The sequence below is a fragment of the Amphiura filiformis genome, unplaced genomic scaffold (assembly GCF_039555335.1).
Source record: "Amphiura filiformis unplaced genomic scaffold, Afil_fr2py scaffold_32, whole genome shotgun sequence".
Classification (NCBI taxonomy): Eukaryota; Metazoa; Echinodermata; class Ophiuroidea; order Amphilepidida; family Amphiuridae; genus Amphiura; species Amphiura filiformis.
The window spans coordinates 268,315-287,076 of NW_027305496.1; the positions used below are offsets into that span (position 1 = coordinate 268,315).

Sequence of the window (18,762 nt, forward strand, 5' to 3'; positions counted from 1 at the left end):
CGCTTAATGCGAGAAACCGCTTACTACGAACAGACACTTGTGGTCCCGATTTTCCCCTATTATTTACTGTACAAAATAACCTGTTTAATACGAGGTAAATAATAATGAAATCCATATAATCGAGCACTTGCTGTCAGTCAAAGCTTTTGTTTTCGATTATTTTTATGATGGATAAAACGAGCTAATTTCCCAAGGTAAATTTGTGATTTAAATCATGTGAGAAGTTGACAAAATACTCGCTCGAGACATCACTTTAGCGGCAAATGAGGATTCCTTTCCTATTTTTAGATGTTATAAAATCAAGTCATGACGAAATTTGCCATATAAGGCCAATTATTGCTGACGACATATCAAACTAGCCAATCGCAAACGCGGAAGTGTGCCCTTGGATCGAAAGTGGGAAACCCTTCAAGGCATGTTTACTAGCTGCTGGAAGTAGGGAAATCCTGATATCACCGTGAGGTAATTGTTTTATTTGTTTACGATAATCAGCTTGAGAAAATCATTTGAATTTCATCAGAAAGCTGTGAGAAAAATGCCTCTTACCGAAAATCAAAAACAATTATTTAGCCTATCATACCGATTGAGGGAATTTCGAACTGTGACATTGCTCGGAAGCTGCAAATCTAGTATAAAATAATGAAGACGGCTATGCAGACTCGACCACTGAGCCGACTTTAATAGGCTTAAACACATGCAGTCTTCCGACACATATTTTGTACTGACTTTTAAAACGAACTCCGCTTAATACAAGCTAAACATGCCGACCCCGGCGATCTCGTATTAACGAGTTTCCACTGTAATACCTTTGGCGAGGATATACAGGCTGTATCAAAATGATTGGTACCCATCAGTTTTCATCAGTGAATATGGCCATGACTGTTCATCAAAATGCAATGATAAATTCCCCCAATTTTTGTTAGATAAATGTGACATGATCAAGGGGAATGAGTCACATGTCGACCCTGGTCGAAAATGAGTTTTGCATACATTTTTAAAGAAGACATTTAGAGCTCTCTGAAACTGGAAACCCCATGTTTATACGACCTTTCTGTGCAAAGTTACATCAATTTATCCATTGCTAAAAACAATATAATTTATCCATTGCTAAAAACAATATAAAACAAAAGAATTTGAACACTTTCTCTGCCAATATCTCAAAATCAATATTAGCGACATCCGACTCATTTCCCTTGATCGTGTCACAAATGTGATAAAAGGTTATAAACTATAAATTCTGGCCATTCCAAGAGGATCCTATGTTGCATTACGAAGACCAGGGCTTTTCAAAAAACACCAAAAACAATGGGTACCAATCATTTTGATATAGCCTGTACCAAACTAAAATTACCACAATTCTTATCCAATTACAAGGAATGTCCAATATATTTGTTTTTGCATCAATGATTATTTACAGAATATAATAAATTTACGACAAAGTTCAGTAAAAAAAACCTGGTATTTAAAGTATTTTTTTCACAATATCTAAACAATTGTTTCTTTCACTATAAGCCTGAACTACATACTAACTACAGTTGATGGTGAGAAAAGTGTCACTCAAGCTCAATATCATAGGTTTGCCCATTCTTACAGTGCCTCTGATTGGTTAATTATGTGATATAATCATCTAAGTAACCAATCAAAACAGGCATTAGATGTCCCAACTTCCCAAGCAGACTTAGGTTCTTTCTTACAGTGCCTGTGATTGGTTAATTACTGTACATGATATAATCATCTGAGAAACCAATCAAAACAGGCATTAGATGTCCCAAGCAGACTTCTAGCTGGGCTCTTTCTTACAGTGCCTGTGATTGGTTAATTACTGTACATGATATAATCATCTGAGTAACCAATCAAAACAGGCATTAGATGTCCCAAGCAGACTTCTAGCTGGGCTCTTTCTTACAGTGCCTGTGATTGGTTAATTACTGTACATGATATAAATCATCTGAGTAACCAATCAAAACAGGCATTAGATGTCCCAAGCAGACTTCTAGCTGGTCTCTTTCTTACAGTGCCTGTGATTGGTTAATTACATGTACATGATATAATCATCGGAGTAAACACTGACATCACCATCACATCAAGGTGGAAAATGGTATACAGTCCTTGCATAGATACTTTTGTCTTACAATTACAAAAAAAATCCCCCCCCCCACAAAAAAAATATAAAGAAACAGCATGTGATATTTGCACATCATGATTGACCTGTTTTGGGGGCAGAACAAATGATTGGGCTATTCTGGTTAAAATCCATACACCCCCAGTGGCATTTCTTTTTGACATTGGGTGGATGGGGTGGAAAAAAATGCTTGAAGTATAGTGAATCCAGCACCTTTTGGTCCTGCACCGGTCCCCCTGGCTGGCTACGCCACTGCATAGATTTCAACTGCAATAGCCCATTGAGGCATGTATATCTGGTGCACGCCGTTGAGAAGGCAAAAAACCTATGTGTTTATGGCCCCTGAACATGTTTAAAACAAAACTGCCAACCAGTTACACAAGGGGTTTTCCTGTAAACATGTTCAGGGGCCAATGACACATACAACATGTAGGAGGTTTTTGCCCAATGAGATGGTGATGAACTATTTTCCTACAATGTGATTAATGCTGAGTGTGCTAGCCATGAGGCTTCATTAAAAAAGTCCCAAGTTTTTTGATATTTTCTCAAAATTTCAAGAGCTCTCTCAAGAACCACTGCACCAATCCAATACTAGACTTGTTTGTACTCATTCTATTGGATTTTTACCCGCATGAAGAAGGACAAGAGAGAGTTAGCAATGGAGAGATCAATAGAACAATAAGAGCGGGAAAACCTAATCACACTCGAAAATGTCCACAAATACAACACACTAAAGCTACACATACACACTGAAGGAGTAATACCACAATTTCTCCCTTCCTGGCTAAAGCCAGGTTATCGAATACATGGTGTAATACTTTGTGTATAAAATACTTACAAATGATACTATGGTTTCCATACAAAACAAAATAATTATTGTATTTTGTCACTTTTGTTCGCTACCTGAGGTAGTTTTCAATGAGTTCCCTCTTTCAAAATTACACAATATTTAAAAAGGAATGAGTTGATCAAATTATAAAAGAAAAAAAAATACAGAGCTGGTTTCCATTCTTGACTCAAATTTACTCTGCCTCACGCCCTGGGTTTTAAAAAAAATACTGCTCACCTTACAATCAGTGTTCGAATTAAGGAAAAATAAATGGTTGTCCCACGGACAACCAGATTACAATTTCTGGTTGTCCGTCGAAGTTTTTGGTTGTCCGTAGGCCTACATTGTACAAAGGTGAGTTTTGGCTACAGATTTATGGTTGTCCGGTGGACAACCGAATCAGTATTTTTGGTTGTCCGGCGACTTTTTTAGTTGTCCCGGGCGAACGGACAACCAAAATTTCGAACACTGCTTACAATGAATGGGCTATTCCATCTAAAATCCACACTACCCCTGTGGAAGATTTTTGGAAATATCTTCCACAGGGGGAGTATGTTTTTTCAAATGTAATTGGTCATGTTGCTGTCAGCAGATCTGTGGGAGTGAACAAGACCCTCCAACTTTAGAGTGAGACTATTCAACACTGAAAGATGGGGGCTGGGTAGTGGTTGGTACAGTGTCGAGTCTGTACATAAGCACCCAGTGAAGTTATTTTGAGCAAGAGTGGTACATGTAACTAATTTTCTTTTTCCAAATTGGAAGGTATCATAGCACTCAGCAGCAAAAAGATGTCCATTAGCAGAGCTGTGCATTTACATACCGCTCAGTGGCACAAAGACCTAACTCCACTTTAGTCACAGTGTTAATCTTAAAATGCAGGGAGATTAACTGACATACATCTTTGTGCTGCTGAGCCCTGAATGGACGATCTTGATTCAATCACTCATACAGCAGCCAATGGAGATACGACTTCTTGCCGCTAAACAAAGGGCTTGTTATATACTCTAACCTTCGATTTCAGGCCATTCCATGAAGTGTCTAATGATATGCCGCTTCCACTCGTCATGTAGCACAAACGGCCTAGCACAATAATCACAGAAAAACTTGGCAATACCCGCCATCTTTCGCCTGATAATGTCTTGCTTGAAAACTTTGTAATTCAGCTTGGAGCTTTCCAGATCTGTGATCCGTGGCTGATGGCGACGCGAGGATACGGCCTTTGGCGGTAGCGTCGTGGGTGCCGACATTGACGCGTGATCTTCGGTGATCACTTCTTTTTTGACGTGTGGATGAGAGCTGGTATGATTGGACGGACTTCTTAGATTCGTTTGCCTGCCCGCAGCATAAGGCACTTCATCTGCGATAGGTGAAAAGGCATCATCGTTTACCCCAGCATGACCGTTCACCTGAGGAGCTTTTCGCTGGCGACTTTGCGCGCCTCGGCGATGCGCTGGCATCGACAGTCCGTTGCAGCGGTTTCGCGAGGTACCGCAGCCGCTTCTTAAAGGTCGTTTTCGTGCGATGATTCGTCGGGCTCAGCTTCTCCATCTTGATTTTTCTGTCCCACATGCTCTTGTTCTTGGCGTCGGGATCGGCGGTTTCGTCGTGACAGATCATGTGGTTCTCTAACTGATGCTTGAACGGCGTGTTGAAGGTGCACATGTTACAACAGTACGTTGCAGTCTGGAGATGTATGGAGCGGTGGGTGTGGAAGTCCTTTTCTAAACTCGTAGAATAGGAGCAAAACTTACACTTGAACTGCTTGGTGTCCTCATGTAACGCGATATGATTCTTGATGGAAAACGGCTGACTGGTTGAGAAGGAGCAGTACGGACACTGCAGAGGGCGCTTCCCTTCGTGCATCGTCATGTGCTCCCGCAAAGACTTCGGCACGGTGGACGCAAACGGGCACTCGTCGCATTTGAACGGTTTCTCGCGCGTGTGGGTCCGGATGTGGACGTTGAGATGACCCTTTTGGTTGCTCTCGTACGAGCACAGGTCGCATTTATACGGCTTAAGTCCAGTATGAAGCGTCATGTGTTGTAGAAGGTTGTGTTTGCGAGCGGTGGTGTACGTGCACTCGGAGCAGCTGTACGCTTTCTCGTGTCCATATTTCTTCATGTGAACCTTGAGGATGGACTGGTGTTTAGATCTGTAGGCGCAGGTATGACACTGGAATGGACGTTCACTACTGTGGACCTATGGGAACAGAAAGAAAAGGTAAGAAATACAAATCATGAAGTCAATATTAGAAGAGATCATTTATGCAAAAGCCGATACATGTTACCAACACTCATTTGGCAAAATAATACAGTGGAAACTCATATAAAGTTCTTTATATCCAAATTTCGGTATATCAGGGTTGTAAAAACAATAAATAACAAAAGAATTTTGTATCTTGGTTCTGGAAAAATACTTCTTTATAACAGGGTTATTCTTGTATCCGATTTCGTTAAAATGTGCCCATCCACCACAAACTGGTCGTAAAGTCGGCATTTTCCATTTTGAGATACAATCAAAAACAGTATGTGGATTTCTATGTAAAGTATATTAGGAATTTGACCTCTGATGAACCATAAATTCACTTCTAGATGTCCAATGAAGCTGATTGAGGTGTCATTTTAAAGCTGAAAGCGCATTCTTTCAAAATCTGCAATAAACAGAAAATGACTTAGAGCCGACTTTACTACCACTTCGTGGTGGATGGTCACAAATGAGGTTTTACTGTAGTACAAAATGATAACATTTGATGGCATTGGCATCCATGTTTGTACTTTCATGGACTAAACACAAAACTAATAAAAATCATCATCATTGACCAGATGATGTGGAACAGCGTATCTCGGGTCTGAGCTGACTTCCAGTGTTGGTACTAGACTAATTCCAATCAGCCATTCTACACTTCGCATGTACTGTCATGCTTCGTAGTGACGACTGATTATCTTACAGCCCAAATCATGACGGACTTCTGAAAACTTTTCAATGCGACTTTGGTTATGCGCCGTAGCGCGACTGACTAGCGGCGCCCGTGTACCAGCGTCGCTGTACCGCGCCGCTGTGACTAGGTCGCGTTCGTATCTTCTAAAACCAACAAACTCGGTCAAAAGGTCAATTTGGACACAACTGCGCACGCTCTATCCCACAGGAATCCTGTTGCAAAATCCGTCACTTTTTTTCCACGTAGTTTTCTCAGTCGTCAATCCAGACGGTTGACGACTGAGGGCAGTGCCTATGTTGGTACTGTGAACTTTGATATACGGTGATGGGAGACAAAAGCTGTATGGGAATTCCTCTTTAAGGAGGTGAACCTCTGCTATTTCTTTAAATTACACATCAGTGTCCTCCTTCTATTTTTGTTTACTCTTTTCCCTTTTCAGTCAGTCAAGCTCCGCGACCTGTTAAAGAAGTGCACACAGTTTGCCAATTTTGGGAAGCCCTGCTATATATCGTCGGTGGGCAGGAAAAACTTCTAGATGTTTCCTTGGTCCCTGAACATGTTTAAAACAAAACTTCCTACATGTATGTAACCTGTTGGCAGTTTTGTTTTAAACGTGTTCAGGGGCCACAAGCATAAAGGAGGTTTTTCCTGCCCAACAATGATATATCCTGGATAAAGCCTGTACTAAAAAAAGGTTCGAGCACGATTACCGACTACCACATACACTTACCTGCATGTGTACTCGAAGGTGACTCCTCTGAATTGTCGCATAATCACAATCTGGGCATACGAATGGCTTGGATCCGCTATGCATACGCATGTGCACCACGATGTGCCCTCGTTGACGAGCCCTGTAATCACAGATGCGACATTTGTACGGTTTCTCACCGGTATGGATCAGAGTGTGGCTGGCGACAGCGCTGTAATACTGAGACTGAAACGAGCAGTACGGACACTCGTAGTGACCGCTTTTCAAGTTCTTCTTGATGCGTTCTTTGCGTGGTTTTGTGCGCATTTTCTCGTACCCCACGCTCGCCTTGAGACTGTCAGTTCCACCGGCACCACCATCCACTACCTCTTCTTCCTCCTCAACAGCTTCGTCCAACGGCGTCATGAGGATTTTCTCTATCTCCTCTGGATCGGCCAAATCCGCAATGGTCTCTTCGTCTGGCTCTCTCTTTGGAAACATGCGCGGCCGACCCCGACGTTTTTTGACCAGCCCGTTAAGGACGACATCCTGGTCTACTTTGACCTTTGACCCCCTTTTACGCTGCATCTGTCGTTTTCTGTGCACTAGCCCAAGTTTCCTTCGACCTCTCCCCACTGGTTTTTCTCCGTTGACATGTTGGCTATCGTTTGTTAAATTGTCATTTGCGTATGCATCAACAGAGCCATTTGTTTGTTCTGTACTGCTGTGAGCCTGTTCATCTGTTATGGAATTAGAGCTTACGTCAGATGTACTGGGCTGGGAAACTTCAGCCTCTGCCATAACGGATCGGTCAAAAGGTCACACCGACACCTGTCCAATAGAGTACATTGATCTGAAAAAATGGAAGAGAGAAAAGACTTAATAATCATACATGTATGCTGCTCTGACAAAATTAGAAACAAGTCACATTTTAGAATTCATGATTTTAATGTTCATCATGTAAGTACTCCCTATTCCAGAAAAATACAGCACTCAAAAAAATTACACATCTAAATTTTTGGAAACATATAAATTTTGGAATTTTTCATAACCAATAAGGCCAAGTAAAATAAAAAAACATGTTTCACGTCCAGGTTTTTGAATAAAAGGAGGAAGAGGGACTTTTTTTTTTTTTAATTCCAAAATCCGTGTAAATACCCAAAATTAAAGCTGCACACACAATAATGCCTGGAAAAAGGAGGAGACCCCTTTTTATTTGTTGTTCTGAGAGATAGGCCCCTCTAATGATCACAAAACCTTCCAAAAGTGTTTCTTGATTATCAGTAAAGCTATAGAAAGCATCTCTACTTCCTAGACATATTTTTAGAAAAGTTATGACTGAATTTCAAAAAATAAAAATATAATTGAAGAAACCTCAAAAAAGGAAGCGGGAGTGAAACATGTTTATTTTTTTATTTGGCCTAATAATCAAAAATAACAAAATATTAAAATTTATATTGAGCTAACTCTTAGTACTCAAGAATATGGATGCTTAGACTTGTGCCAAGTCTTGGTATTTTTATAATTCCAAAAAATGTGTGCTGTATTTTTCTGAAATCAGGAGTAACATCGCAAAGTGCAATCCTAAATGGTCATCTGGAAATCTATTTTAAAAAGTATACTTTTTGGAAAGCTATATTGGCCCAAGGAATCCAAAAATGGAGTCAGAACTACATTGTAGAGAAGGGTGAATGGTGATATGTGATGTGATCAAGCAAAATCTGTCAGAACTCAGAAAATTGATTTTGAGATACAGCCTTTTGTTTAATTCCTATTGTTTTGGAAACTCTTTGATTGCTCATATCTATTGCTCAATTTCAATGTGGTTTTCTGCAAAATCAAGATTTGTAAATGCTTTTTACTATCCTAGATAAGAAATTGAAAATTTAATATTTCTGAGTTCCGACTGATTTTGCTTGATAATGTAAAAATTACAAGCCCTTTTTTTGTTATTTTAGATGAACTTTTTAGATGAACTGGTATTTTAGATGAACTGGGACAATGCTTTTTATTTATGTGTTTTGAAAAGTTTAGATGATTAGCTTCCTAATTTCTAGCTCTGGAGTTATAATAATCAATGGAAATGGGCAGAGGGGAAAGGCCATTATTAATGATTGCTACATTACATAACATGACCCTGTAAAATATTAGTAGTGCTGAAAGATGTGTTGAAAGTGGGTTATCCCCTCACATGTTTTTGAAGGTCCTGGCAGCTGGTTTTTAACCCACATTGAACCTTGTCAAGATACCAGTGTAAGCATAATATTTTCGCGGCATTAAAATTTCGTGTTTTAGAGAGAATCCATGTGCTGGGACATGAAATTTTCACAAATTTGTACATTTTCTTGAAGGTCTATAAATATGAAGAAAAAAATGTTATTTGTGTGCACAAAAATTTTGCAAAAAAACTGCACTCATTTCAAATATTTGAAAGTTTTATGCATGCGAATATTTCATGCTAAGCTTGGTTGCAGTCTATTATTTCCTCACAGAATCTGTGATTTCCTGGCCATATTTTGTGGCTCTCATTGGAGTGACACTCCTTGGGGGAGCTAGAGCAAGGGTCAAGGACAAGGTCATTCAACCAAAGTAGAAGATTGGCAATGGCAAGGGATGAAATTTGTAAACTTTAAAGTTTGGGTACAAATATTGGTTGTGTCCCGGGGGTACTCAAGTTTGGTTTTGGTAGGGACGTGCAGCTGAGATTTTGGAAGTAGACCCATAAATATACCAATTTTTCAAGAAATTTGGACCCATTGATATACCAAAAGTCAAAATTTTCGGCCGAATTTACGCTAAAATTGTCTTAGTTTTTACAAATTTTCCCAAAATTTTGGGAAAATTAGATTAAGGAAAAATTGGGCTGTTTTCCGAAAAAATTGAGAAAATTTTGAAAAAAGGACCCATTCATATACCAAAATAGGCTTTGAAAAAGGGGCCATTGATATACCAGAAGGCTGAAAATGCTACCCATGTTTGCGGCACGTCCCGTATGGTCATTTGTACTGAGTACACCCCGGGGTTGTGTGCCTGACAACCATATGATTGTTTTAAGGCGGCCTGACAACCACTTCTGTCATGCTGCAGGAAATGTTAGCTTTTTCAAAAAGCATTGATTTTAATTTAAAACAGTGCAATTTGGCAATCTCTGGCAGGGGCCTCAACCATATGTGGTTTCAACTACTGTAAAACAACTTAATTTCGCTAGCAATTTAATTTTGCTAATTTCACCAATGCACTGAAGGGTCTATTGTTCTATTGTGTCCGATTTGAGCGCTGACATATTGGAAAATGTTGCTATTCATGAAGTCGTGCGATCGACACCTACAGCTGTTCAATTGGGCGACTTTATTGTTAGGTGCTTTTATTCATACATTGGGCGTATCGAGCTGCATCGGTTGGTCCGCAATTATATTTAATATAGTATTATAGGCCTACAAGTATTATTTGCTTTGCTTTATTGCTTGATTAAGAAATAGTATGGCTATATGCTTCTTGAGTTATTAGCAAATATATCACATTTGAGGTCCAGGGTACTACTTACCAGTCCTATATACGCGGTGCTTATGTAAATTATTATGGTAGGCCTATATGATAAAACATGATGTGGACCACGGCTAATGTCCAAAAATACTACAGTAGGAGCGATATCATAATTACTTCAAATCCTTATTGTAGGCCTATTGGCAAACATTGTGTAGATTCTTATATCCGCCACACAGAGCGCACACTTTGCCCACAGATATATGTATTCCAATATCTGTGCTTTGCCTATGCTGCTGAACTGTCCGTAGCGAAATGGTAGAGCAAAGCGTGTTCACTGAGTATAATCAAATGAGCGCACAAACCAATTTGGGCGCTGCAATAGGTTTGTATTGTAGGCGAACCTCTGTTTTGTGTGCATGCGACAACTCAATCACACCCTTGGGTTGGATTACAACAAAGGGTACCTCTCGCTTGTGATAGAGGCTTTCACATGACTTTCGTTTCATCACTTATTGACAGTAGCCTGCCTATTATAGCGTTACGCTGTCAGGTCAGTTACGGATTTAATGGCGGAAGCCCTTTGTCTCAAACAAAAGGTACCTCTCAATGAATAGCGTTTCGGAAACTCAAATAGGCACAAAGGAACAATAGGCGTTACGTAATCTATTTCCTCTCCTTTATTAGCTCCATAAATTTCACTATAGGGCCCTCAATTGCTCAATTTAATGGCTGCTAAATAAATAGTTCATTTACAATGGTTTTACATATATATAGGCATGCATATTGCAAAAGGATGAAAATTTGTGAATTTAAATTGCCATAAAAAACTATGACTTCTTGCCAATTCGCCAAATTAAGTTGCCGTAAAATAAAGTGTTTTACAGTATTCCCCTATTTGACTTCTTTTGAGTAAGGCAATTTACTGGCCCAATTATAGAACCTGTTTCGCCCTCGGGCTCTGTTGCTAATATGGTTGCGCCAGCAAAGCGCTTCGGTTGAACGCCTCGGATGCTCGAGCTAGGCGCTCGCTAAGTCCGTGAGGGCTACAAACTGCGGCTAGTTTCGCCCATGAGTCATTCCATGCCAACGGAGGGGTGTACACAATAAACCTGCTGGATCTTTTTCTTAGTTTGGGTATCAATGAGAAATGAAAAATATGAAAATATGAACCTCTTTGAGTTTAGTTTTCGAACAGTGTCAATTTGAAATTTAAGGGGGGTCGGGATGAAAAGTGTGTCGTCAAAGTCCAACTTTAAGAGGACATTTCTCCCAAACTACACCCTGGAACATTCAAATGCTCCACACTGGGTTTTTTTTTGGGTGTAAATTTCAAATTTGCTGAAATCAAATCCATCTTGCTTCCATACAAAGTTATAGGGCCCCAAAGTGGGAAAAATTTCGTTTGAACTATGTACTCGGGAGGGGGGGGCTTTGCCCAGCACTAAAAATATATTTGTTGGAGTTGGTAGATCTACTAATTTTTTCACCTCGAGAGAATTTGTGATGTGCAAAAAACGCCAAAATTCACAAATTTTATACAAATTAATCGCAAATTTTAAGTCAGCTGCGAATGTTAAGAAATATCCAAATTAAAGTACATTTATTTCCAGAAAAACTTAAGTTTTCACAAAAATTGAAAGAAATCATGGCGATCTCGCCGATCTGGAATACAATCCATGCAGAAAAAAGTAGGCCTATAGAAAATATTTCAGAGAAATAAAGGAGAAAAAAATATTCAAAAAATTTGAAAAAGTTCTGCAATTTTGAACTTATATGGGAAATGCACACATTTTGGGAATAACTATGGACAAATCGCGCAAATCACAAATTTTCCAAAATCGCACATATTCCCAGTGCTTTAACTAACTTAGCATCAAACCTGTCTGAGCGCACTTAGCTACTCTGGGGCTGATCAAAGATGACAATTTAAATTATAAATTGGGTGGGGGTCATCATGTCATGACTGAAATAATTAATAATAGGTTTGAGGAGATACTAAGTTAGTAATAGTTACTAGTACCCGGTACCTAACATTATTGCAAACTCCAACAAATTGGGCACTAAAAATAAAGTACCGTATGGTTCAAATGAAATTTTTCCTATTTTGGGGGCCCTATAACTTTGTTTGGAAGCCAGACATGGATTTGAATTGGAACGATTAATTACCAAGTAGGGTGCAAGTGCAACTACTAGTCTTTTATTACAAGACTGCCCTTCCCCAACCCTAACCCAAAGCTCCGTAAACGAGGACTGGACTGGAGTCTACACAAATGTAGCAAGTTGTACCCTATTCGGTAATTGTACCGGTACCTTTGATTTCAGCAAATTAAAAATCTACACCCAAAAACCCGGCCCAGAGCAGAGCATTTGAATGTTCGAGCGGTTGTAGTTGGACTTTCGAGCGAAGACATGCTTTTCTGGTCGATTCCACCCCCCCCCCCAAAAAAAATATTTAAATTGATGCTGTTCAAAAAGGAGTTAGAGGCAGTAGAGGTTCATATTTTACGCCAATAAAAATAAAATTTAGGCCTATTGGTAAGCATCGGGCACCGGAGGTCAAGGAAAACACAATTTTGAAAGTGTAAAACGCACCTTGATTTTACGCGTGAAAAGTAAAATTTCCCGCTTTACTGCAAAAAAAAAAAGATTTACTAAGATTTTATTTAAAATTAGTACATTTTTGCTGAACCATGAAATGGTCTCAGCCTATAGTAGTCTATGTTACTTCCTTACTGACTTCCTTACTCAGCAACCTTTTGGTCTGAAATGGACATATCTCTAAATGCCACGGAGGTATGACCCCATGAGTGATGTCATATGAAAGAGGAAAACATAAAGAATATAATAAAAATATTTCCAAAGGTCATCCAGGGGTCAAAAAAGGTCATTTTAACCAAAAATGCTCTGATTGAGCTTAAATTTAAAAGCAATGATCCTTATGACATTCTAAACATGTTTAAAACATTCAAAAATTTATTTAAGGTCATTAAGGGGTCATAAAGAGGTCAAAGGTCAAGTTTTTCAAAATGCTCCAATTGAGCTGAAATTTATATGCAATGATCTTTATGACATTCTAAACATTTTAAAAACATTTTAAGATTCATTTAAGGTCATTAAGGGGTCATAAAGGGGTCAAAGGTCAAGTTTTCCAAAATGCTCCGATTGAGCCGAAATTTAAAAGGAATGATCCTTATGACATTCTAAACATGTTGAAAATATTTTAAAATTTATTTAAGGTCATTAAGGGGCAATAAAGGGGCCAAAGGTCAAGTTTTCAAAATGCTTCAATTGAGCTGAAATTTAAATGCAATGATCATTATGACATTCTTAACATGTTTTAAATATTTTAAAATTCATTTAAGGTCATTAAGGGGGTCATACAGAGGTCAAAATTCAAGTTTTCAAAATGCCAGCTTTCCACAATCAAGGTATATTAAACGGCATTTAATGATTAAAATTAATACTATCCAGCACAGTATTGCTGCTTGATCAGATCGTCACAGTCATCTGCCTAACTTACCTTGTGGTCGTGGGCACAGTTGCTCTAGTTTATTTTATATTCTTTACTTTTCCTCTTAAACACCACTCGGCCGGTCATACCTTTGTAGCATTTCGAGATTATGTCCATTACAGACTCCGGCCTACCACAATATACTGCCAAAGCCACATGGTTCAGCTATGGTGCGGTTATCGCTCTAGTTAGGACATTTTCTTTTGTTTCTATTGAACAGCTAGCAATGCATAAACTGTAGCTGTTCAATTGAACCACTTTCAATTTTTTTGGCTAAAATTTATTGCTAAAATGCTTAGGCCATCTTAATTAAAATCCTATGTCTCAAAGCTTGTAGAAATTGAAAACCTATTGTGGAATGCGGTGTTTTTTACTGTATTTTTTTTTTTATACAGTAGAAACAGGATTTCGGACAAGCATTTTGTGCAAAAAATATCCAATGTTGCAAATGTTGGAATAGCAGCATAGCACCATTTTACTAACGCGCGCGGCAGCTTTGAGACACAGGAATGACAGGATTGGCCTTATTAGATTTTTAAGCTTTCAGTGATATTTTAGGGTCAATATTTTAACCTAAAAACACAACTGACCAAACCAACTTATAATGGCTCCAAAAATCACAACTGACCAACCCAACTTGGTATAATGGCTATTGGCTCCAAACGCCCGTAAAACAGGGTGTGTGGGGTTTTTTTTGCCTCGATTTAACACCTTTTTTTTTCCTAGTATTTTCCGAAACTTTAATAAAAAAATGCAACTGTCCTGGAGAAAATGGAAAGAGGGCTTTGCAACATTTTTTAATTGGATTTTTGGGCTACTCTTTTTTTCATTAGAACTTTTTTTTTTTTTGGATCATGACTATAAAAAAATAACCTGAACAAGATTTCCTGTGTAAAATGAGAATGTTAAAAAAATAGGACCAGGTCTACATCTAAAATACATATAATTTATAACGAAGTCACCAAATAAATAAAATAAATAATACTTTTTATAATAGGCTTAAATAGCCAAGAAGGACATAAAAATTTGTTTCACATGCCACCTTTTTGGAAAAGTGACTGAGGAAGGAGGTTTTTTTTTGGGGCTTGACAGTTTGTAAATGTTAAGTTGACCATACTGTCTATGAGTTGACATTGCTAGCAGTTGTCAGCATCTGCCATGAAAACGATGAGGATGAGGCTAAGGACCGTCGATGTTAGGATTTTAAAAAATCGATATATCGGTCGCTCATTATCGATAATAATCGATAAATCGATTTTCCTCCCAATTTTAGTGACCTGAAAATTCAAGTCACTAAGCTTCTAAAATTTGAATTAGGCATATGGAAATGTATTAGAAACTTTTAATAGTGGTGAGGTAAAATAACACTTATTGATTCTAGAAGTTTTACATTTCAAAACACGCCTGTACTGACATAATTGCGGCAGTTAACACACTGCTTACGCCCGATTTTTGGATTTTTTTTTTCATTATCGGCAACTCCGATATATATCGATTTTCTTCCGAAAGTGATATCGGCGATATTGATATTATTGGATAGCCGATTTTTTGATTATTATCGATTCATCGACGGTCCTTAGATGAGGCCCTTTAAGAATATGAGGCGTAAGACCCCAAACTTATACGGTAAATCAGAACTTATCACTAAAACATTTTACTCTTAAAAGTATTAAAAACTTAAAAAATTTAATATGAAAAAAAAAAAAAAAAATGGAATGATCCCATTCCCAGATATTGGGGGGAGGCAAAACAAATAATTATTATTACATTTTTATTTGGCCTATAAAAAATTAATAAATACGGTAGGCCTACTTACAAATGGACATGTTTAGAACTTGAGAACCAAAACATATAATGTAGGCCTACTGCTTATTTTAATTCAATTTCAAAAAAGTAGTTAAAATATCTTTTTTATTTTAGGGGGTTAACTTTATCAGGGCCTCAGAACTGATAGATCAGGTGTTGCGACTACCAAATAACATACATACAATTGTCAATAATTTAGCCACAAATAATTTACATAAAAATAAGAAACTTTACCAGTTACCACATCAAAAGTTACATAACACACACAATGATGTAAATAAACAGTGTAGCATAAACATGATAAATAGACATTAATGTACATGCCTTGGAAAATAAACAAATATAACAAAAGAATAAATCTTCCCAACTACAATCCACATGTGCAATGAAAATAGTTTATTATCTTCTCTGTATCAGAGGAAGACATATTAACTTAATCATCATAAACAAAGTCCACAGCCACTTCAACAGGAAGTGACTTGTTAGTCAAGTCTGGTGAGCTTTTATAAAAAAAAATCCTCAAATCACCCAAACTTTACTTCAGTTACAATTTACCAAAGCAACTAAACTTATTTTTACAAGATTTTAATCACTGCATATCAACTTTATCTTTGCCCAACACGTGTGATACAAATTCATGACCCTTGGGTTGAATAATTTATTCCAGGTTTGCCCCGTTGGCTAGGACCCACACCACATGATTTTCCGCTCTCGTCTTCTGCTGATATGCTAAGTTGTTGAAGTAGTGTCGTATTACATACGGCCATGACTCTACACTGTGTGTATGCCTATGCAGCAAATGCATGGGCAACCGAGCATGCAAGTTGCTAAAACTGAACTCGTCTTTCGTAGACGGGTTATTTCCGAAGGTTTATTTCGCACAAATTAAGCATTACATGAATGGCTAACTACCACGGAAATTATCTATAATGTCTGAATAAAATAATCAAGTATGTAGTTTGAAGAATCATTAAGTAGTTTAGGTGAAATAAGGTGAAATTTGGTACCTAGTTTTACGAAAGTCAACAACTTCGCTGAGTGTGTATCCAATAGCTCTATATGCAAATGAATAGGAGATCCCACGGAGACGCGAGGCAACAACTTGTTGAACAACTTTATCGAAAACTTCCACCAAAAACTTACCGAAATTTGGATGCAGTCCGGTGGTGTCAGTCCTCCAGTATACTACAGCTAGTTGAAGTAAAGTCTCCTATAGCTTTATGTTAATTCCAAAGAGTCCTTGTTAAGGTTTTGAAGCTAAATTTGGATGATATTTCGTGGATAGTTTTAGAGTCTCATGAAGTTTTCCGATCATCGAGTCCGTGGAGTGATAAAAATCTGACTGACCTTCTGAACACCCGGAGCTTTTATCAACAGAGGGCGCTGTGACTTTGTTAATTGATTGATTTCAGGAGGATTTAGCAGTGGGATTTTAATTACTAATAAGATTATTGATAATAATTTTGCAGAAAAGGGATATTGCTAATTATTAATATTTATACAGAAAATCTTTTTACGGTAGGAATTTAGAGAGATGATTTGATGAGGAAATGAGACTCACTAGAAATTCCGGATGTAAGAAGCCGTAAGATACAGTGATCTGATTACAATTACATTTACAATTTTTCTAAATTTTAGGCCTCTTAGTGCCTATAGGCCTATTATTTTTTTCTCTTAATAAAGCCAAATGGATGGTGCAAAAATTTGTGTACCCACAGATAACAACTATCTGACTATGGAAAAAAACCGAGATTCAATTGGAATATGTTTTCAATATTAGACCATAAAAGGGCTTTGTTTGTTGTTTGTTTTGGGTTTTTTTTTTTGGGGGGTTGTTTTGTTTTTGGATTTGTTTTTTTTGTTTGTTTTTTAAGAATTGACATAGGAGTCCCAAACCAAAAACATGTAGGCCTATTTCTGATTTTAAAAAGAGTTCTAAATGTTCTAACTCAAAAAATTTGCTATCAATAAACTGATAGTAGATTGTAATCAGAATTGCGTATTAAAGTGCAATATTATGCCATTAAAAACATGCATTCAATAATATAAGCCTGCGTATACTTTACTTTTACTGTCATATAAACCTTTTTGACCATTTACTAGTATTTTGATGTAATAAACATCAGTATAATTTCGAATTCATGCAACTGATGATGATGCGTTCATCATGATAACATATTTGTATCTATCAAAAACCGACTATGGCATAGTCTAATCATGGAGGTATATAAATAAATGGAGAATGATCCAGCCAAGCCTCTTTTGTACTACGTTGGTTATGACCAATTATTGTTGAATAGGCAATTTCAGGTTTATATTGATTATGCTAAGCTGATTACATTGTGAAGTCTGTATCACTGGCCATTGATTTCAATGGGGTAAAATGAAGTTTATACTTATTGGAAAGTGCTCATGTTTCATAAAATTTTGATAGGCCTATCAAAATCTCATTTTCGCCAAAAATTGAGTGCTTAAATTGGATCAAGAAATCAGTCTTTTTGAAAAAAGAAACACCTTATCTGTTGTCATCTTGTGACTCCCTACATTTTGGTCATGAAAAATTGAATTATGACGTTTTTTTCCAAAAAGTTATGACCCCCCCCCCCGTATATTTAGAACCCCTCCCTCCAAAGAAAATGATAGCCTCCTAATAATATTAATAATCATTTAGGCCTAAATACTGATAATTATTTATTATACAATGAGAAGTTTAACTTGATGATGATTTAGGCGGCCTATACGATTTCATGACAATACAGAATTAAAAGTTTAAAAACAATAACATGACATATCCGTCATGGCACTCAATCAATTTGACCCGAAGCTTCAACCAAAATCACGGTTATCATACACTAAACTATGAGAAACTGTTTAAACAAAGTATGTATAGGGCCTATACAATGTATATATAGTATACATTCCGTATATCAATTTCTCTCTAGAAAAGATTGTCTGATCATCACTTTTGCTTGAATTCCGAAGTACTTCCGGTAAATTTTGCTCGCTCGTAACTCAAATGGCCCAAATTGGCCCAACATAATTTTTTCACAATCGGAAGGTAAAAACGTTTTGCTTTCATTTGCACTATATTTGAACTCCCTCAGACCCCCTAAAAAGCTTGATATATGAACATGAAAACTAAATATATTTGTCAAGTTACGGCACAACTAGTGTAGAAAACAGTTTCATAACTTGAGAACAGAACATCCGAATTTCTTCGGGTTTTCGCACGATCATACATTGAAACTATAAGCTATCAAAACTGGTGACTTTGAACTAGCTGATTGACTAGCTGACGTCATTATACAGTCTCTTTTACAAGGCTTCCGGTACGGGTCAATGTAGGGTCAATTCCTATGAGGAAATTTTGGGAGTGACAATC

The 18,762-nt window shown here is 37.6% G+C and overlaps 1 protein-coding gene across 1 annotated transcript; it reads right to left on the reverse strand.

Annotated features, from left to right (window-relative positions):
* Positions 1-4,328: 4,328 nt before the first annotated feature.
* On the reverse strand, positions 4,329-16,724 carry LOC140143926 (uncharacterized). Its single transcript, XM_072165768.1, has 3 exons — positions 16,524-16,724; positions 6,620-7,430; positions 4,329-5,150 (listed from the first exon to the last, which is right to left on the reverse strand). The coding sequence occupies exons 2-3, from the start codon at positions 7,376-7,378 to the stop codon at positions 4,329-4,331; spliced, it is 1,581 nt and encodes a 526-aa protein (XP_072021869.1). The 5' UTR covers positions 7,379-7,430; positions 16,524-16,724.
* Between the last annotated feature and the right edge of the window lie 2,038 nt (positions 16,725-18,762).